We start from the raw sequence: 22212 nt of genomic DNA, 5'->3' as shown, positions 1-22212 counted from the left end.
TTGTGGCTGGATGGGGGTCCGCAGGCCTAAAATAAATGTTTACGTTATGTGAAATTTTATTTTATTCAGAATTCACATTTTAAATCTAAGATAAAGACTCCTTTTTAATTGTAATTTTGTAATTTTGCAATTTTGCAGAAATTCTTGTCAAAAACAGTCATCTTGCCAATTTAAAAAAAAGTTCTGATGTCAGTGTGTCACGGCCTCGATCTCTCATCTCGATTGGCAGCTCAAAGTTAGTGATGTCGGACACACTAACAGCCCAAGAGCATCAGCAGGATAGAGGATACCATCAGTCTTCGTAGATAAGACGTAGGTCAATGTAATTTAATAGGAAAGCTTAACAACACAATGCTGTACATTGCCTTAAAATTCATTCAACAATTGAAGTTCATAGTCAGTACAGCTTGGATTTTACAGAACTTAAGAAGAAGCAGAAGAAAGCACAAACTTGTCAAATGCTGTTGTGGGCCATAACAAAGTTTATTTTCTCTGATTATGCATCAGCAAATTGTGTTAGGTGTGCGTAAGAGAGCAAAGACAAAGACCACAAGAGAGCCAGCAAACAAGCAGTCATAAGACAAGCAGAGAAAATGAGTTGCACAACTTCAATCAAGATAATTTTGTATCTGATTTCTATCTGCGTTCCATTTTTATTTGAGGAGGACAGTGCTGAATGGATTCACCTGTTCTCTCCGTTAACAGAGTTTCACCCTTGAAGAACTCCAAAAAGGTCAAAGGGAATTCAGCTGGAGGTGATCTGGTCACATCGAACACATGAGGCTCCCTGTCACATGCTCTCAGTTCACATTCATTAGCACAAAATGTCTGCTTAGAATGAAAACAAATGTTCCTGACCTCGGATGTAAATGACTCCAGGACTGTGTTTGGTGGAAGAAGTGACCCACTGGACTGAATCACACGGCTTAAACAAATACCTGTCAGTAACAAAGAAAAGGACAAAAGGAATGATGGAATATCAAAAAAATTACAAAAAGAAAATCTCATTGATAGTGTCCTGAATCAAAGATGACCTCTACAGTTTTCTCTTTGGTCTGACCAACACTTCAAAAGCAAAATATATGTAATTTAAAACTGTATTAGAAACAGACAAAAACTTCACGTCTTCAATTTTGAGATAGTTTTATAGACACAATTTAAATGTAGTGGATCAGATTTAAGTCTGACCCACTACATAATGCAGCTTGTAAGAGGCACAGTAAAACAAAGCCAACTCTCCGAAATAAGATATAAATCTGTTGAAATTATTAGCTTATATAGGCTAAGTGAAAAATGTCTTTCTACATGGACCTGTTTATGATATTTTTAGCTCCATTTAAAAGTGTTATGTTGTCTTCTTAATTGTTTACACTTTTTCTTTTTCAATTACCCCTTATGACTAAATCCATTTGTTTTCAAAACTTAAAATGCATAGAAGAATGTTTCACAATTAAAGCCACAAATCACAAAATGAAACATGGCAGAATAGACATGCAAACCACAGAATATGTACTGAAATGAGTGAATCTTGCAATTTTTGTACTGCAAGAAAAATATCTGGAGATATGAAGCTGCTTTATTGGCAGAACAGTTCAGAAATGATCATGCCATTATTTTAAGAGAGGAGAATGTGAAATTCTTGGTTTTGTTTTTGGACTCAAAGTGCTTCAAATGGAAACCAGTGAAGAGATTGATTCCCTCCCTGGGAGAAGATTCACCCATCAGAGTGTGTGTGCGTGCGTGCGTGCGTGCGTGCGTGCGTGTGTGTGTGTGTGTGTGTGTGTGTGTGTGTGTGTGTGTGTGTGTGTGTGTGTGTGTGTGTGGGAGGGGGGGGGGGTGCTGAGCTCTCCAGCTGTGAGCATAGACCCGCCCATTCATCGAAAGCGCCCGGGAGTCGCGCAGCCTCTGATTTGGATGGACCGGCCCGCCGTCCAATGACAGCGCGTCAGAGCGTGACTCACCCTTTTTCTTTCCCAATGGCAGCGCGACGGAGAGGCTTGGTTGAATGACCATTAAAGTAGCAATCAGCGGTAAATATGTTATGATGCCACGCTCTAAACAGACCAAGCGGATAGTCCGAGGCTGCTGGAGCGCACGTTTGCACCGGTTCGGACACTCCACGGAATGCTGCCGCTGCACGGCCGCGGATTCGCTGCACGGCGGTGGATTCGCTGCACGCAGAGTCTGACTGCAAATCAAATCAAGAGTCGCTCTCCGGGGATTTGAGCAGTGATGGACAGCTGTTGGACATTGATTTGGTGTAGAGGTTGACGATTGAACGTGCGGCGACACACGCGTATACCATGGACCAAGAAGCTGTGTTTTGTGGCTGCCAGAGGTGGAGGAGGAGCGGCTGACTTCGCTCTGCTCCGATTAGTGTCAAGCGTGTGAGAGGATCGTGATGATGCTTTTTGGCCAAACGTGATGCTCCCACCGCCGCTCAGGCTCAAGTGTTTGGTCAATTCAGGTGCATGAAGACTGGACACGACCAAAAGCGAGCTGCCAACATGGGATCGAGCTTTATTCATTCGGTGCACCTCCGTCTTCTCTGTCCACGAAGCGCTGACAAGAATACAGGAAACACGTCCGCAGATCTAACGGATTCACGGCGTAATTGATGGTGCTGCGCTATGATCTCTGGGGACGATCTTGAGTTGTGTAATGGTTTTCGTGCAACCTCTACATGGATGGTAGTTAATTGGGCCCAATGATGTAGAGCCAAATCCACCTGGATCTAATGTTCCCTCCTCCCGTGGCGAACCTGGCTCCTCTGTGACTTTTGCGCATGTTCAATTGTTTTTTTTTATTCCCACAGCTTTTCACCACGCCAGAATATTGCTTTGGGTGATTTACATTTTTAAGGATTTTATAATGAATATTTGCCTTTAAAAGAGCAGCCTATACTGACTTAAAGCAGGCTGTTTCAACCGTGACCAGCTATGGGACATTCAGCGCCAAATTTAATGCGCTTCATCCTTTGGATTATATAGTTCCCTGACTTTAGTTTGCAGTGGAACACAACTTTTCCTGCTGTGTGTGTGTGTGTGTGTGTGTGTGTGTGTGTGTGTGTGTGTGTGTGTGATTCTTTAGGCACAGCTCTGTCGTTGCCTCCCATTCCCGACCATGTCCAGATCAAACAGTGTCAGCCCACCCGGAGTCTGTGCACCCGGGCTGAGGGGAGGGACCGAACACAGATCAGCTTGGGGAGAGTCTGAGTCTGTGGCCAACGGGTGCCCATACTCCACCAGATCCCCGCGCAGGAAGCTCACCCGGACCAACAGCCGGTGGAGGGAGGAGGATGATCAGGACCACCGGCCGCCCGGGAGAGCCTCCACCACCGTCAGCAGGGTCAGCTTCAGGTCCAGGTCGGCTTGGCAGGACCATGGCGAGGAGAGCCGAGACAACAACCGCGCGTCCACGAAGCGTTCTGAGGGCGAGGTGAGACCCAAGTCTGTGGAGCTGGGTCTGGAAGAGCGGCGAGCCAAGGCGAGGACCGACGAGGAGGAGGTCATGCCCGAAGTAAACTTTTCTTTAGTGGCGTGCTGCACCAGCGTCATGCACATTTTCAAATCCAAAAAATTCCAGTCGGAGAAGTTGGAGCGGCTGTACCAGCGCTACTTTTTCCGCCTCAACCAGAGCAGTCTGACTATGCTCATGGCAGTGCTCGTGCTGGTCTTCACGGTCATGCTGGGCTTTCACTGCTCCGGTGGGACACAGGGGCCGAGCGTAACGTATGTGGTGATATTTTCCGTGGCCATCTTCCTCACACTCGTACTCATGGTGGTCTGCAACAGGAACGGCTTCCACCAGGACCACATGTGGGTGGTGTGCTATGTGGTCATCTTGGTGGTGCTGGTGATCCAGGTGATCGGAGTACTGCTTGTACAGCCCAGAAGTGCCTCCGAGGGGATCTGGTGGACCGTGTTCTTCATCCATGTCATCTACACTCTGCTGCCCGTCAGGATGCGCGCTGCGGTCATCACTGGAGTTATTCTTTCCGCCATCCATGTGGCCCTTTCTTGGGTGTTAAACGGGGTGGACAGCTTTCTCTGGAAGCAGGTAATGTCTAAGAATGTGCTTTTTTTTGTTGTTGTAAAGTTTTATAACAATCCTGCCAAGCGTACGGCTTCCACACATTAACTGTGCGCAATAACGCACAAAAAAACGTGCATTTCCTTCAAAACCTCCTGCTGCCCGAATAGTTTTTTCTCACTCTCAACTGGGCTAAATCTCTGAGTGAAGTAGTATTCTATTCTATTAGTTAATATGTTGGGTAGTGCAGTGTTGTGGGTTAAAAAAGGTTCCCCACAGAAGTGGCATGCAATCGTCTCTTTGGGGCAAGACAGAAATGAAACAAGGGGGCACAACTGGCTCCTCAAGGAGGATAGTTCTTTACACTTTTCTAAGTTGTTTTTTGAGTATAAGGAGAGACTAGGTGTGACCGTTTTAACACTTCTGCCTTCAGACTTCGGCTCTAAATTACAAGAAGCAACTGAGGCCTTTAAGGAGCATTTTCTTGCCCCACAGCATATTGTATTAAACAGTCTTTAACCAGCTTTAGGTGCATTTTTCTGACTGGAGAAGCATTCTGGATTATGGGAGGTGACTTATGACAGCCAGAGGGTCATCTTGGGAGATATTAGGGCAAAAAAATGAAGCTTTGAAGAGTCCCATTAGGTCTCAGCAACTGTGGGATAAGTAATAGTTTAATGGAAGAAGGGCCATGAAGATCATTTCTGTAGAAATAATGTGGCAACATTTTACTTGAACTTTCTTCCCACTGAGTTTGTTGTTGGGGCTGCTGTCTCTTCTTTAGACTAATACTGAATAACTTGACAAATTGAGCTACCGTAGTCGTTATAGACGACACTTTTGAGAGCAAGCTGCCGGTTGCCACGGAAACCACAGCTGGCTTGTTGCTCCTCAGGGTAGCTGACAACTGTACAGTCAGTTTAGACAGATTTTCCTTTTGCAGCCGGAGTCTTGTATTTTCATTTGTCTTTGTCAAATCTTGGTCCCATTTGTTTGTCGGGAGCAGCAGTGCATGAAGAGCCTCATCACAAAACCAAAAACAGAAATCAGAAATGAGTCTGATTGCAGGTGTTGGATACAATCTGGAAGCATTTGTCAGCCACAAATTAGAAAAAAAAAAAAAGGACACATAATCTTCTTTTCATGTACCTATTCAAGTCTATCACGTTTACTTTTTCTGATTCATCTCATTATGTGTCATCATGCATCATGACACAGGGCTGATCATCAGATAATGCAGTGTTGCCACATATAGCTCTTTATGAAAAATGATTGTTACAGTACTTACTGTATTCACAACATGGCTTCCTGTTAGGATGGAATTTGGGGCTATTTATTGTCTATATTAGCGTTCCTATAACAAATCTTGCACATAATTACCTTTTCCAGACTACATAAGGATAAAGGGGATGTTTGAGAATTTTTTTTTTTGGAGTGGATTCAGTATATCTTTAAGCAACCGCTCAGATATGCAGCTAATATAAATCTCGACCCGTGAATGTCGGCCTTATAGCACATTTCTAACCATGAATATTTATCATATTTAGGACTGCTTATTTTATTATATATATTAAAGACCGAACTGCTGGGTAATTATCTGAATTCAGAGCTGTTTTTCTCTTAGCCTTAGAAAGGCTGCTTTCAGGTAGGTTTACTTATCTGGACTTGTAATAAGCTTACAGTTGTTAGTTTCTGGGGATATTGATTTAATGTGCTGCTGAGTCTGCACCTTCCTCACAACATCCAAATGCCTCTGGTAGTACTTTTACAACATTACATTCAAAACTTCTCTCTGAGGCCGGTGGAGTTACGTCTGTAATAAAGTTGCTCACACAAATGGGTTTAATTTTCCGCGATCATGTAAAGGTAAATTTAATTGCATCGTCTGCTGAGTTCTCCCACTCAGTGTTAATAACCCCACACTGAGCTCATGGTTGCTGTAACTTCTAATTCTGTAGCTCCTCTGTCCTATCCTGTCTTTTGGCTGTTGACCCAGTTTACTGCTTTTATCAGGCCCTACACTGCTAATAAACATTTTTCTTAACTGCTTAGCTCTTATACAGTAGGCGGTGTTGTAAAGACGTCAGAGAGAAGATGGATTAATGTCTTTTGTGCTTAAGGACTTCCCTGAAAGTGGACGTACAGTATGTGGAAGGGTCTGTTCATTTAAAGGGATTTATACTTGATATTTTAGATTATACCCCATCAAGCAAGTTCATAAAGAAAAGGATTTCCGAGTTTGATGTGGCTCTCTTGAACACCTTGTGGGATTAAGTTGAACAGAGACTGCTAGCAGTCACTAAGATGAGTGGTCGACCTCGATACGATGACTGGATTCATGCCTCTGCAATCAAGGGGTTCTGCTTTACCTGTAACGGTCTTGTGTGTGGGCTCTGACGTTATGCTGTAGGCTTCACCGTAGCTGATGTGCACCTTGTGGTCACAGCATCGACAGAGACAGCACAAATGGTGATTAGAGATTTGTGTTTCCCCTTCATGTTGCTGACAGTCTGTTGAGTACCAAACCTCCAAGAGAGGGATTTCACTTCAAACCCTGTGCTCACCGCTGTCCATGTTTTGTGTTAATGAACACACGCATATAAACATGCAGGAGTCCTGGGAAGCCCTCTGATTTATAGCTGACGAGTGTTTGCGTTGACTATAAATCCAGCATTATCCATCATCTCTGCTGTTGTCACTTTACAGTGACAAAGACAGGTCTGTTGCCTCCACTGAGGTAACTGTGTTCACTGAAAGCTTTTCAGAAACGACGTGTCTGTCAAGCAGTCTGTCTTTTAGCAGACACTTTTTCCAGCAGCGTTTTTGAGTTATGTGATCAGTGGCAATGGAAACACTTTGAGGTGACATTTTTCTCTTAATTGCTGCACACATCACATGGTCTCGTCTTTATTTTGTGTCTGCGTTGCCTAAATTGTGATTATGAGCAGAAGGAAGGCATTTTTTTTGTCATACCTGATAGTTTAAAAAAAGTAACACAAACAACAAAGAAGAGCTGATGTAGCTGTTTGTACAAAGTGGGCGCAAATGAAATGTATAGTGTCACAATAAAAGCCCTTGGATGAGAAAAAGAGAATTCTAGATTGGCTGGTACTAAAACCACCAGGAACCAGGAGAGTGCTGGCTGTTGCAGCAGCAGAATTATGCTCAAATGACATTTCAAACAATCTCAAGTGGATCTATAGTTCTGCTGTCCAAACACTTTTGGCAAATACTTTTATATTTGAAGCCTGACAGACATAAGCTTTTCAACAGTGTACTTCAGAGGCCATGGAAATACAATGGCTTACACTAGATCTGGGCCATCAGTAGTGTATCCAACTTTAGAAAGACAACATTTTATTTGGACACCATTTAAAAACCCAATGACAGTATGGACAACATGGTAACATGGTACCATTGAACTCTCTCCGCTATCACGAGTGCATCAGCAATTAAAAGTTGCAACAAATGTGTCAACCTCCGGAGAGGATGTATAATTTCACTTTTTTTTTTTTTTTTGAAATCCCTTTATTTTCTTTTGGAATCTGATGTTTGGTTACATAAGCACAAACCAGACTGATAAGTTTAGTTTAGTTTTGTGTGAATGGCATGTGACCCTGCATCTGTTTGTATTTCCTGCAAAAGCCACATTGTCATTTGATGTGCTGATTTGAGTGTGGGAACGAGTTGCTGTATTTGTTGCTCTTTCCTCACCATGCTGTTGTTTTTAGCATATCTGCTCTCCCCTGTTTACATAGGACCCGGCTAGTTGCTGAGCTGGACAACCGCTGTTTATGAAAGATCCCGAGATAATTCCGTTTCTCCTGTGATTTCTGTCAGTCTTGAGAAATGCAGCATCAATTCTAATCTTTTCTAACGCTCCACTTCATCTACACATCAGTGCAAAACTGGGATGATCTGTTCACTTTGATTTTCAACTCATGCTGCTGTTCATATGATGATGCATTTCTCAGCTGCTACAGGGCAACTCTTCACTGGATTGCAGAAGTAGTGTGTTGTGGTTTGTGTGATCAAGTACAAACATTTCTATTCAAACTGGTGGCACCAGGAAACAGGGTGTACTACTATGGTAACGCTACGTGAAACTACCCCGATGACTTCTTCAGTGTGACACATGCACTCGCTGGATCCTTTTATTGGCAACCGAACAGTGGGAACGTCTTCACCTCCACAAATAACCACGGTGCCATCAGCTAGTTAACAGTGGTGGGTTTGTGCAGGATGTTCAGTGTTGTGCACGCAGTGACAATTCTCTCTGCCCAACCAGTGGTCTCTATTGTTTTAGTATCGGCTCACCTCGCTTGGGACCATGACAGATACCAAAAATAGTACCGGGCGCCAGGTGCTATCTACAGCCCAATTAAGAACCAAAAAAAGTGAGCAAAGTCTAATCGAACAGGAACTGGCGCCAGAGGACCAGCTTTTGTAGGACTAATGAGAGAGAGTTTAATCAAGGTTGCTGCAGCAGTCGCTCAACTAGTCTTTTAATCCATTAATTCTTCCTTGTCAAAACTTGGCTCCTACATTACCCACAATGCTACTCAACCCCTGACAATATATTCAGAGGTTGGGATGTGTTATGCTGGTAGCAGCTAACGGAGCCTTGAGTTGCTAACCTGCCACAGAAAAGTGAGGTGGGCCGGAGCTCTTTTTGCGGGCTCATTTCTTTCTAATTGCACACCTCCGGAATCTTTTCATTTTTAAAACTTTCAGTTTTTATACCCAGCCGACGCCGTTCGAGGCTGTTTCAGACTTCACATGGCTCCCTCTGGAGCCACAAAACGCATAAGATAGAAACCGATGTGTAAAAATCACTGTTCCAAGTTTTTACATCACCTGCAAGTCAGTTATGAGGAGAACCACTAATTATCTGTGAAGAAATGATTTTATCTCTGATCTGGGATTGATTTAACTTGCCTATCCTCACCATTCTTGAGATAATTCTTGAGACTTCTCCTGAGTTACTTCCTGCATTTGTTTCCTGAACTTGTTTCCTCACTTTCTGCGACTGTTGGGTTGGGACGCCCTGTTTCCATTCCACTCTGCCCCCCTCTCCAAATTCAGGGAGGAGGGCATGTAAGCGGACCAGTCCCAGTTGGCAGGATTCCAGCGGTAACAGGGTTTTCTGCCTCTCTAATTGAATTGCCTGTTGCTCGTAATGTGTGGAAATTCAAAACAGATGTCCACATCATTTAGCCTTCCTTTTACCTGCCTTGTTACACACCCATCCCTCCTGGTTCTGACCTGGGTCTGGACATGCTTTTCATTTCCTGGTGAGACTAAGCCCCTGTGGACACACTTTTAACCACTCTCCTCTCCTGGAATGAGCTCCATGCGCTGTGGAGCGATGAGATAGAAGTGGCCCTCGGGAAAACTGTCTAAATCAGAATCTAAACACCAGATTTCACTTTGCAAGGTTCACTGCTTTGTCCTTGTCCCCTGTGGCAGCATCCAACTATCTAGTTTCAGCTGTTTGCTTTGTTAAATTGTATTTTAGCCCGTGAGCGCCCGTAGGAATGAGGAGTGTGACGGAGGATACTGCTAGATTGGAGATTGTATTTGAATCAAACATGGTTGCAGGGCGAGCCGGAGCACCTCTCAGAGACCACTGCTGACGCGTTTCCCCATGGGTCCACAAAACAGTGCCCTGTACTCCCGTAACTTGGCAACAGATTCTATTTCACAAACACCAACCAACTTCTGTAAGTGCTTCCCTAGGAGCACCTGTGTATTTTTTCCTCCAGCCATAGACCGCCTGCTCATCATTTTATGCACTGGGTGAACATGATGAAAGATAACACAGAAGTGATGCAACCTGTACTCAGTCCATCTCCCTGACATCCAGTGATGGTCAGTCCTGTGTGAAATAACTCAAGCGTGACAGTATCACTCATCAGACAGAAAAAAAACCTTGTGCCTTAATATTAGTTTTTTCATGTTTGTATTTGAGATTTTTTTTTTCCTTTGCTCTTTTGTAGAGTTTTGTATTTTAGAGTTTCTGCTGTATTGTATTTAACGGAAAAAAACATCAACGACATTTGACTCAAGGATCAATCTGGAGAAAATTGACCTCACCGTAGAGGAGAAAAAAGGGTATTAAGCAGATTTCCTGACTATTCAGTCTTGCACTGTTCATTCTGGCGGAGAGACAAAATTCGCCAAAACCAGACTTGATATTTATGATTCTGATTTCTATTGCAATCTAGCAGGTGTTCTCTTCCAGCACAGCATAGGTGTGGTGCTGCCAAATGCATCGCCACTTTTTTTCTTCAGGTGAGGAAATGAAATGATCGCAGTTCACTTGATATGGCTGCAATTCATTAACATTTTTAAGTACTTGAAGATCCAATCATCTCTAAAGTGAATGTCATGCAAGAGAGCCGATACAAACAAATGGAATGGTCAAAGTTTTCATATTGACATTTAAGGTGTTCTGATTGATTGACATTATCAACTTGAAACCCTTCATTTCTTAACAAGGCGTTTATTGTGAAATGTTTTCAGGAACATATTGTGACATCATTAATTAACCATGATCATGAAGATGATGATGGTTAATAATTCATTAATGTTGGGATCAATTGAATGAAGGTTTGTCTTGGACACAACTTGGGGTTTTGTTGACTCAACATTTGATTATTTTCTGTGTCAGAGAGCTGATGTAGCTCACCTGGTAAAGAAGCAGGTTTGGTAATCTATCCTGTCTATCTGTCCTATCTCTCTATCTCTCTATCTCTAGATAAGTTGTCTGTTGGAGAAGCTATTTTTCTGTGAGAGTTCATCCAAGAAACAAGAACTTTCCATGTTCTCATGCAAATACTGAAATTTAATTTTGCTCCTATTGAATGGTAAAACCTCAATGAGGACTCTGCTTAATTAGCTTTTACCTACTTGTGCCATTTATTGTTTAAAATTTTGGCGTACACGGTGACACGGATGTCAGGGTTCAGGTTGTTGTAAAGCCTTGAATGGGACTAGAGAGGGTTTACAGTTATTTGAAAAATCTATTTATCTAAAAAAAAATTAAAAATAAAAAACTTAATTTTCAGTGGCAAATCCTTTTATTATTATTTTTTTTTGTAACAAACTGTATAGCCACATTGAAGACCTTGATTTTCATTAGCTGTGCTGCATTTTTCTGTTAATAATTAGAAATTAATGTGCAACTTCTAACTATGCAAACTGTTGAAAAAGATTCAGGGATCAGGTTGAATGCAATCAGAAAGAGCTCGTTATTTTTCACTTGTCAAACAGCTTGTTGCTGTTGGAAATTATAGATAATTGATATTTGAATCGATATTTAATTTTATTTAGTCCAGCTTGACAAGTACAGTCAATGCTGCAGTCATTTCAGCTGGGCCTTCAGTGATTGTAATAAAGAGAAAATGTCCTCTCCTTTTGATGTTGGTATGTTGCTGTAATTACAGAGATATTATTTGACAGTTAAATCTTAAACTGATGGATGATTTCCACTTTCACATTGCTGTGTTTCCACTGTGGTGAGCTGAGCAACACTTGGGCTTGCACTGGGGGCTTCATTGCTTCACTCTGCTCATCTGACATTCATTAGTTTTAATTAGTTTGTTTGCCATGTAGAAATTCTGACTTATGACTATTATTTTCAGGGGAAATTATATAAATCATTTTGATACATACATCTCTAATGTACAGTTAGTTGTCTCGCGAGTGAATTCCCCTGGTAGTTGGTATTGTAATGAAGTGGAAGGCTCCCGCTTTTTGCTGACCAGAGCAGTTTTGTGATGATTATTGCTGTTGTTTTTGTCTTGTTTTTATTGTTATGCGAGTTAATAATCACATTCATCTTCATTATTCTGGACAAAAGTGGGTCATTTCCAGCTTGATATCCATTTTGTTACCACCACATTATTCAGTCTGACACTGGCTTCTTGTCAGCTGTTTTCTGTTTGCTGTTGGAATGTTTGACTGATTTATCCGGAAGCTCTTAGTAGTGGCTGTAGGATTGGTTATTGTGGCATTTACAATAGTATGTCTATTGAAGTAAGTAAGCATATACTGGAAAATTATCAGGTGACTAGAATTATAGTAGGAGCTTTCAGAGTGATGTGTGGTCTGAAGCTGGAAATATACCTGCTTTAAACTTGGCGTGCGCGTGGTGGCTGCTTCACGTATCCCGCATCTGTTTGGAGGCTTTGTTGCGTATGTCCAAAGCATCCACAAGATGTAATATACATGGGCAGTATACAGATGTGACAGGGTGAGGCATCTGCAAATTAAATGAAAACCACGGGTACGCCTTCTAGTAAGGGGGGGTGGTGGTGGTGAGGAGCTACAATTGTGTTGTTGTGGGTGAAAAAGTGTAAGAGGGTGCGTTGTCGTGTTGGAGAAGCTGCCACTGTGCAGGTCGTTTGCAATAAATGTTTTCCCTCAGAACATCACAGTAGAACTCAGTGTTGACAGTCTGACCCTGAAAAACAAATTCATGGTGCACAACCTGGCAAATGTCAAAGAAAACCCATCGGGCTTGTCCAGACCTGATGCATCTTCCTCGCTCTTGGACAGGGACCTTCAGCCCCTCTTGAAAACAAGATGCCAGTCAACCACTGTGTGCAGCTCATTCTTTCACTGCTGTCAACATTCTGAAGCAGTTCAAGGGTCTTTTTTGTCGATTTCCCGAGTTTGACACAAAATCTGACGTGTGCTCTCTGCTCAAGTCCATGGTGAAATCACAAATGCGCACATACCAGTGGTCACAAAAACCTGTGTAACACAGGTGCTGATTTTGGTCAAGCAATGTAACATGGAATAGTTACTCACAAAGGTCTTAGCTTCCCCCAGCTCAATGCACATTACTGTGTAGAGCTCCACTCGTGCAACAGTCTCAGAACTTTTTGATCGCACCTCGTACACAATAGATTTTAAAGTTTATTTTTATAGTTTATATATATATATATATATTTATAATCCAGCTCTATTCTGTGCTATTTCTGTGTATTTGCTTTGGTGTCTGTCAGACATGGAAATGTTATTTTCTGTCTCAGCCTTGTTGAGTCTGTGGTAATATGCATGGTTAACATTACTGGACGATGATGCTTTAAGTTATGATGTAACCCTGTAGTTTGTTAGACTGTCAGTAAAACATTTCAGTTTTCCTTCTGAGAATCACTGACATACAATAAAACGATGCCATATACAGTATACTTTACCCACAAGGAAAACAGTCCTCACCCACACCCATTTTATCATGAAGTCTGTTTATCTATTAAGAACATTCAAAAACTAAAAGACTATTATTTAATTTGTGTAAATAGAAAGGTCTTTTGTTCGATAAGTGGGGCCTCTTTCCTCTATATGCATTGTTTTTACAGAATGGTGTCAGCCGTTAACATGAAAAAAAGGCGTATGACAACATGCGCACGTCCCTTTTCCTTTCACACATCTCATTCTCCCTAATAAGCCCATTAATGGCTACACATTGATTCAGGCTTCTATGGCAACAGAGCATACCGTGTGAAACTGTTTCACATTATTTTCCCCTGAAAGCGCACAGTTTATTTTGAAAAGCATTTGTGCTGATAAAGAGATGATGTTGATTGTGCACGCAGCCTGGGAAAGGAGTGCCACTCTGAGGTGTCTTACCTTTCTATAGGTGTTTCTTTCTCATCAGTGTCTGTGCAGAACGACCCACCGCCTTTTTTTACAAAACACATTCTCTCTCTTGTTATATATCTCTTCACATTTCATGTCGTTTCTCTTTTAAATTTAAGGCTTAATGTTTTGTTTACACCCACTAAAAGCAAGCAGGCAACCAGACTAAGGGACTGTGTTTCAGTTCCTGTGATCTGTTTCAGTAACATGGACGGCGCGGCTAACGCACATCACAACAAAACAGCGCTTCCTACATCATACTAGTCAATCTGATAAAGACAGAATAGATCAGAATCATCCTGGTTGTCGAACTGACACCCTTTGAAAGAAGTCATGACTCCTGCTCAGCCGCTTCAGGCTCGAGGTGGAGGAAGACGGGTTGAGCCGAGGTTGAGATTGCATCTTCCTGTTATCACCTCCATCGCTGCAGCTCGCTTGTAACTGCAGCCTTAGTAATTGACATGTAACAACCAAATTAACTCACAACATTGACCTTTTTTTGCCACTATAATTTATTTCAGGAACTACAAAAATGGACGATGATTCAGAGCTCCCGTTGAATGTCTCAAAGTAGAGCTCCCTCGTAATTCAAACCGTCCTCTCCCTCTTTGAATATTTAACATCTTTTAGCTTTTTACTTGTGTACGTTTTGCAGTTCATTCTTTAATTTAATTGTATTTACTTTTTTTTCTTCTTTTTTTAATAATATTTCTCTCCACCTTCCTAACAGCCATAGCAGGTTTGTTTTTACACTCAGTAAGAGGGGACCTACAAAATGCAGATCGTCTGTCAGCATGTCCAGCGTACCCAGCTCAAACATTTCTGAGTGTTTCTTATGTGTCTCTGAGCTTTTCTGTTCTGCTGTATATGTCTGTATTGTTTAGTTTCGTGAGCCTCTTGCAGTCACCTCCTTTTAAAAATAGCCGATCATGTGCCCTGGCCTTTTAGATTCCCCTCTAGGACTCTTAACACGGGACTGCTGACACTGAAGGTTCATTGTGCGAGTTTAACAAAGCTCTACCAGTTGATTTGATGTGCTCTCTCAGTGAGGGGAAACCCATTAACCTTAATAAGGTGTCAGCACATAAATCATGCTTCAGAGTCAGAAAATGTTTCAATTGGATAAAAGGGATATTTCCCCGAACAATATGATAATCTGATTTCTGCAGAACTTGTGTCTCCCCCTTCTGCCAGTGAGAGTCATTACAAAAACCATGTCGACATGTACTCACCTCATTGGCTCTGTCATTGCAGTTAATCATTACTGTTGCGGCTGTAAAACCCTGAAAACTTCACAGGGCACCGTTACACTTTATTTTCCTCTACAGTAGCTGTTTGCAGAACAACCGGTATCTCACTTCAGTAATAAAAATGGGCTTTATAACAGACCGCAGGTGGGTAGTTTATAGTGATGTGAGTAATAAAAAAATTATGTCATTATTAATGCTATTGGTGTTGTATCAGTGCAGCCTCTTCCACTCACATTTCATCACTACAGCCCGGGGGAAACCGAACACAGCTTTGTTAAGAGAAACACATTTTTACAGACTGAATGATGTGACAGCACTGGTAGAATAGTGCACCTGTGATGTCCTTTACAAACCTGTCATGTATATTTTCATGAACACTGCTGTGCAAAACATTTTAGGCAATACAATTTTAAGTGAGGATGCTTTCAAAATAAGGCTCAGTGGGCGCTGCACCATCTGTTGCAGAACAGCTTGTTCTTCCTGTCACTGAAGATACATCTTTATAACATACTGCCTGCAGAATGAGTTTGGGACCAGTCAGATATCTCCGTGATGGTACTGTGTGATGGACAAGAGTGCCTAAAACCTTGCAAAATATCATGACATGCATTATTAACTGTTTAAATGTATGTCATATTGATTTGTTAATGGCAGAAGCCCCCTTGAAGGTTAGTGTGTTCGCACAGTCTCATGACCTCAGTATTGACTCTGTTTATTTGCTGCACTGAGTGACTGTCAGGAAGTTAACAGTCATTTCTCAACCCCTCTGTGGCTGCTGTATTGCCTGCTGTCGACAGCTTTAATTTGAGGAAAATAAGTGGATGTTTCTCTCCAGTTTCTCCCTTAATTTTTTTTTTTTTGCTTTTATGAACAAGTCATGGATTTCACGTGCAAAAGTGTCCTCTAAAATGTGTCCATATAAATGTGCTGGCATCTTAAACATGTGTATCCGTCACAGCTGCTATGAATGAGCAGACAGATTATTTCCACCCTCGATGATGTCCTCAGAATCAGGTGAAGGTGAATTTCATCTGAATGCGAGTGCAAATAAGTGACTGTATGACTCAATCAGAATGGAGGTCTTTAATTATTAATCTTTTCAGTGCATAAATTGATACCTAAACAAAGTTGTTCTGGAGAAGGTAAAGTCATTTGTTTAGAGAAATACAATCTCTTTCAGGCAAAGCAGGCGTAACAATCAGGGCATGGTACTGTTCATTCTTTCTCTGGACCAACAACAACAACAGCAGCAAAATAAACACTGGGTCTGTGATTGATTTTGCTTTTTGTCCTCTGTGCTGTAGTTCTGTTTTTTTTCAGGCCCATTTTTGCAAATGACAGTCCTTAGAAAGACACATCCCGGCTTTGGCTGTCTTGTTATTCATTTTTCTTAATGTCAACATTACCAGGAGGCCATGTGTGAGTAATGTGATCCCTGTGGATGTGGACAGATGTTTTTAGTCACAGGTTACTGTGCTACTTGCGCTGCCTCTGTGCGAGTCTATTCCTCCTCAGCTTGTAATTATGCTGATCTATTTTTAATCTTGTCAACTGTATTTTTTGACAATATAATTCTGCTTCTCTGGTTTATCTTGCACACATGACATCTGTTGCATGTCTGTCCTGGAAGAGACATCTCTATTCTTGTTGTTCCTGAGATTTCCTGAGGAAGACTATTATGCCTATTTTCACACAACGTTTTCAAGTGATATAAATTTTGTCTAACACGTCCCCCCCTTTAGACCTTAAATTTGTATGTATTCATGTAATTTTTCATATTACCAGCAGTCTAATAAGCTCTACATACTGCTTACATTCAGTTGCCAACATACTGGATGGTACAGATTCAGAAAGAAACAACTATACCAGTCAAATTTGTTACTGTAAGTCTCTGATGTTAAACTTCCCAAGTTTGGCATTAAGCAACCACAGTTTTTCTTTCATTTATCTTTTCTTTGAATAGTTGAAGTGACATTTTAAAGGTGCACTATGTAAGATTTAAGTACTGCGAAAATTCTGCTGAGAAAACCTGTGTGTACAGTTTGGGTTCAGTAATAATGGAGTTACCATTTTGCATCTGTGTGCTAATTATGCTTCTGCATGGTAACAACTTTGACAAGGCAGTTATATCACAGTGCATCAGTAAAGAGGGAAAACAAGCAGGTTTGTGTCACTATTACAGCTGTGATTGCTGCGACAACCACTACTGACACACAACTTTGTCCTTTTGTCATCGAATAGACTGCCTGAGACATTTAGTTCTTTTCATTTTCATTCACTGGGTGTTGCAGTCCAGTTGCTGTGCTTCCAAATCTCTTGATAACTTTTCATAACTATTTGAACAGGACATGGACAATTGTTTCTTGCAGGACTGTTCCCTTTTTCTTAAGGAATCCTCGTGTGTAGGCACTAATGCATTCTGGGAGGAAGATTAAGTGCACAGACCTGCCAGCCCGGGGAACTGTGACTTATTTTTTTTGTTGTTGCCATTTTCGTCCACTCCTGGAGTGACTTAATAGAGCAAGGCTTCTGTCCACAGTAAAATTCTTGACCTGTAAAATGTAGCTGGAGAGAAGTTGGTTGTAAGCACAGACAAAGAGTGCTGGTTTAAAAATAGCCACGGCTAAGTGATGTGTTTTAATGTAACCCGGCATAAAATGGGGACATGATGTATTGTTTTTCTGTTTTTCCTCTCCGTGAACAGAGACAGTAAATCTCTGAGTCGGTTCGAGCTGTAGCTGGAAGAGGAATCAGATCCCTGGTTAAACCTCATGAATACAACTTGTGTTCTGATGTGTGTGTTTGTCTCCAGCCTCATGTCTAAAACTATCAGAGTACATGATATCCAGGGAAACGGCTTGTTCCTGTTTCCTGACAGGATTTACTGTGTTGTTCGCCTTCCACCTGGCCATATGCATCTCTGTGTAACTAGAGCCTCTGATTGGACACAGTAGATCCTGGCCAAGATTGCATTTTTCGATTGTGTTTGGGGACGGAGATATATTGAAGGTTTTGGTGATTGTTTTGGCCTTTTGTAGCGTTCAAGAATTACATTTGTGGACAGTTAGTGATTTTGTTTTTTTGCTCTTTTACCCCATACTTGAACATGCGTTATGCTGTGTTCAACAAAAATGTATCCCTTAAAGCTGCTTTAATTGTGTTTTAACATCGAAACAAGCTGTAAATTTGATATTTGTATGAAATTAATGAATGTGTTACGGAGCATTATTATGAAAATTATGATAAATCGTCTGCACTTCTATAAAACCTTTTTACCTAAGTGGTCTACAAGTGCTTTACAATTTGCCTCCCATTCACAAATTCATACACGCGTTCACACACCAATAGTGACAAGAGATGCCATGCAAGGTGCTCACCTGCTTTCAGGAGCAACTTGGTGTTCTGTGTCTTTCCTAAAGACACTTTGGCATGTGGACAGAAGGAACTGGGGATTTAACTGCCAATCTTATGATTAATGGGCAACCTGCTCAACCATCTGAGCCACAGAAACTACATCCTCTAAAGTGACCCAAATTTGAGTGACATTTAGAATCATGTTTGTGAATCTAAGTCCAATATTTACTCGTATTCAAAATGTCTTCAGCTAAATACCTGCTGTCCCCACAGGTAGCACATAGTTTGATAATCAGAGCTCTGTTCTTGCTGGTGCTCGTTGATTAGACCAGTGAAAATAAACCATTCAATAAAACCAAGAAACTGAGCTGAAATATGCTAAAACGTTCTGTAGTGCTGCAAAATGTCAAATACGGTCGTTTTGTAAAAGCCGTTGGGGTCAAAAAGATTTTCACAAGGTACCCTATTGTGATATCACCTCCTTGTCTACCAGGTTTGAAGAACAGATGAGGTTGGAGGTGGGGGTGGATGGATGGATGGATGGATGGAAGAAGCACAGGCCTTCCACCCAGGAAACCGGTGTTTAGTCCATAAGAAAGCAAAAGTAAATGTGGATTTTTTTTTATTTTTTTTTAGGTAACAAAAGAAAGTTACATATTACATATGTAACTTACGTATGTAAAGTTGAGTAAAATTTCCTCTGAAAATCCAGAAAGAACAAGACACTCATCTTTTTTTCACAACTTTGTGATTTAAGATACAAGAAAATAAATATAACAGATTCTGGTAACAAAAAAATGTAAATTACTGAAAGTGTTGTTAAAATATTTTAATACTGAAGTTGTTTGTGAGAGTTTGCACGGCCCTGAGCTGATGCAACCATGTATGGTGTGCTTCATGTACAGTCACATTGTGTAGCCTCGCAGGCTGCCATTGTCAAGGTGGCACGGAGAGTCCATTGAGGCCATTATGCTAATTGAGGAAAGTAATAATCATTATCATCATTAATGAATGCAAATCTATTGTCCTGTCTCCAGAACACTGATGGTTGGAGAAAGAAAAATATGGTGGTTTTCTGTTACTTACAAAAGAAATTCACTTGCACAATTACAGATGACTCGCCAATAAAATGTGAGTGTGAGAAATCCTGCTTGAAGTGATAATTTCCAAACTGATCCTGAAGCCTATTCACACCTGTGAAATTTCACAAATAAAAAAATGTCCCATTTAATTTATCCACAAATGTTACTGAAGACAATCGTTTCAGTTTTGTCGAGCTCCAGGAAAGACAGATTTAGCCTACTTGGCATCGAACCTCACTCCAGCTCCCACAGACCCCTTCATAGTTTTATAGAGGCACCATTGTGAGAGACACATAAAGGCAGCCTGCTCTGGAGGGAGAGTGCATGACAGAGGTTGGATACGGGGCAGCATGCCCATTGCCAATTACCCCTCCTGCATGGGGAGCAAAGACATTTGGGGCACATATGTCCCATATGGAGGAGCAGGCATGGAAGTTTGGTTTTCTTTTTAGATTTGCGTATTTTCTAATATGTAATCTGTATTTTGGCCCACAAAATGCCAGGAAATGGTGAAAAATGCTGATCGCAACACACCACAAAGGCAGCAAATGCTTACATGAGACTTGGAAACGAAATGGTGAACCATCAAAAAGATTCATTTGTTTTCAGATTGTTATTTTGTTCAATACATTTTTATTTATATAGCGCAAAATCAAAACGCAAGTTATTTCAGGACACTTAACATAGTAAAGCCCGTACAACAAAAGTTTACAACTTTGTACAAAGGAACCAAACAATTCAACAATTCCCACATTAACAACAGCTGGGAGGAAAAATAACTTAAACAGGAAGAAAAATCTCGAGAATGGAAAGAAAAACCCTTTTAAACAGGAAGAAACCTCAAACAGAACCAGGCTCAGAGGTGGGTGGCCATCTCCTGTGAACTGTTGGGATGAAGGGAGAGCAGAGAGAGAAAAAAACAGCATAGCGATCCATGATAATGAACTGTTGATGTGGCCAGTAATGGCAGACCAGAGACATGCAGTTCTAGGGCCAGGGGTATCTGCAAAAGAAAGCCCAGAAGTACTATTTGAGTACTGTGCTAGTCTTAAAATAGATGCTTTCTGATTAGATTTATACTGTGTATATGAATAGCTGGTTAAAGTGTGATGACTCAAACTGAAGCATCCTCACTTTATACAAAGGGAATGGTTTTCCTGAGAGAAACAAACAGCTGTCTGAGTGTATTTATTCTCACTAGAGAGAGCACGGAGTGTGTCTGCACATTTGTTTATTCCTTTTATATTTAGAAAGGGCTGGTTACATTGAACTAAAACTGGCTCTGAAATTACAGATGGTCCAAATCGGGCGAGAAGAGCCATCTCTCAGCTCTTAAATTATCATTATTCTGTGGGCTGCTTGTCACAAAAACGGCCTCAGTCCTCAGATCCCTCTCCAGCGATGCTTCCCACATGTGTTATGACTGCGAGGCAGAGTAGTAGAGGAACACAGGGTGTGATAAGACTCCCAGTCTCCCACACCAGGCCTTATATGGACGGAGTTTGAACCTCTGCTGCCTCATAAGATGAGCTGGATACGATTGCTCACGAGCCACAGGTCAGGGATTAGTTAGAGCTGTCATCCTTGTGGAACTTCCTCCTCCATGTCTCTGCTTCTAATTAAATCATAGTCGGTGGAAGTATCCACAGTGTCAGAACCGCAGGCAGGCTCTGGTATTTGAGCCCGCTTTTACAATATAGTATATTACTAGTGCAATAATGGGTTATTATTGTAATTATGGTTATGGATCATGAGTGGCTTTCCATCTAAAAGCATTCATGTTATTCATTATGTGTTGTTTGGGATTTCTCCATTATGTCTGTGTGATTTTGGACCTGTCTTGAAGTCCTAGTAGAGGACATATCTTAGGCCTCTGGATAAATATGTTTAGATAATGATTTGTAGGGCATTAATTATTATTAGACCTGGCAAGTGGGAGGGTTTTGCAACATGCGTGTTTGCATGGATCAAATTACTGGTGAGCAAAGTGGAGCTCAGCAGCTCCACTGTAAAGGACGCAAGGTCCTTTGAAAACCGACTTTGAGACCTTTAGAGGGAGATCTAAAACATTGTCCATTTTTGTTTTTGCAAGTTCTAGATATCGATTTCCTCTACAATTATAAATGTCAATGTTTTGTGTCAATTTTCTCATTACATTCGAATTTATGAACATTTGTCTCTACTAATAATTTCAACGGTTTGTCTATTCCTGCTGTGGCCATCAACGAGTGGCTGCACTCAGATCACCAAGTTTATGTTGCCACTTGAATTTGAATTTTTCTTCGGCGGGACATGGAGACAGACAGATGTCACTTAATTAGCTTTTAGTCGTTATAAATCGAACTTTTGGTGATTCCGTTTCAATCATTGGGACAAAAAAGGACACGACAGGGAAAGTGAAGCCACAGCCAACAAGAGAGAGAGATTGTTCTGTTTGTAAAACTCTTAAACTCTTATACTTAATAATATGAGCTTAATTTCCTCTTTAAAGAACAAACTCTGGCCTCCCAGTGCTTGTAAATATGTGCAAGGAAGTATGATTTTTAGAAGAAAAACAACACTATTACTCAGTGGAAACTCTTTACAGAGCACAATTGTACAATTCATGTAACACATACCCTACATTGACACCTTTGATTTAAACCGAGTATTTATTCCCTGCTAACATGTTCCAGAGAGACATTTTCTGCATTCAGACTCCATTTGAAGCTTTTCTTTGTTGCAGAGTTCAGCGTGAACAGAGATTTAATGGAGGTTTTGAATATTGAAGCATAATGTCCTTGCTCTATTTCACACGAATCCACTGACCATCAAACCATTAAAAGGTGTGACATGTATTATGAGAG

General features: G+C 41.2%; 1 protein-coding gene across 4 annotated transcripts in view; it reads left to right on the top strand.

Annotated features, from left to right (window-relative positions):
* The first annotated feature begins 1959 nt into the window (after positions 1-1959).
* Positions 1960-22212, top strand: part of adcy5 (adenylate cyclase 5) — a 91607-nt gene continuing 71354 nt past the window's right edge. For all 4 annotated transcript variants that reach the window (XM_069722687.1, XM_069722685.1, XM_069722686.1 and 1 more), the window contains exon 1: positions 1960-4059. In XM_069722687.1, the coding sequence (XP_069578788.1) occupies positions 3124-4059 (936 nt within the window). In that variant the 5' untranslated portion in view covers positions 1960-3123. The remainder of the gene's footprint in view (positions 4060-22212) is intronic.

This window comes from Brachyistius frenatus, unplaced genomic scaffold (assembly GCF_029030835.1).
Source record: "Brachyistius frenatus isolate BFR_SWC_R1_liver_20210118 unplaced genomic scaffold, ASM2903083v1 Contig_300, whole genome shotgun sequence".
Lineage (NCBI taxonomy): Eukaryota > Metazoa > Chordata > Actinopteri > Embiotocidae > Brachyistius > Brachyistius frenatus.
Note: the sequence above shows the minus strand (reverse complement) of the source record. Positions and strands in the feature narration are given on the sequence as shown.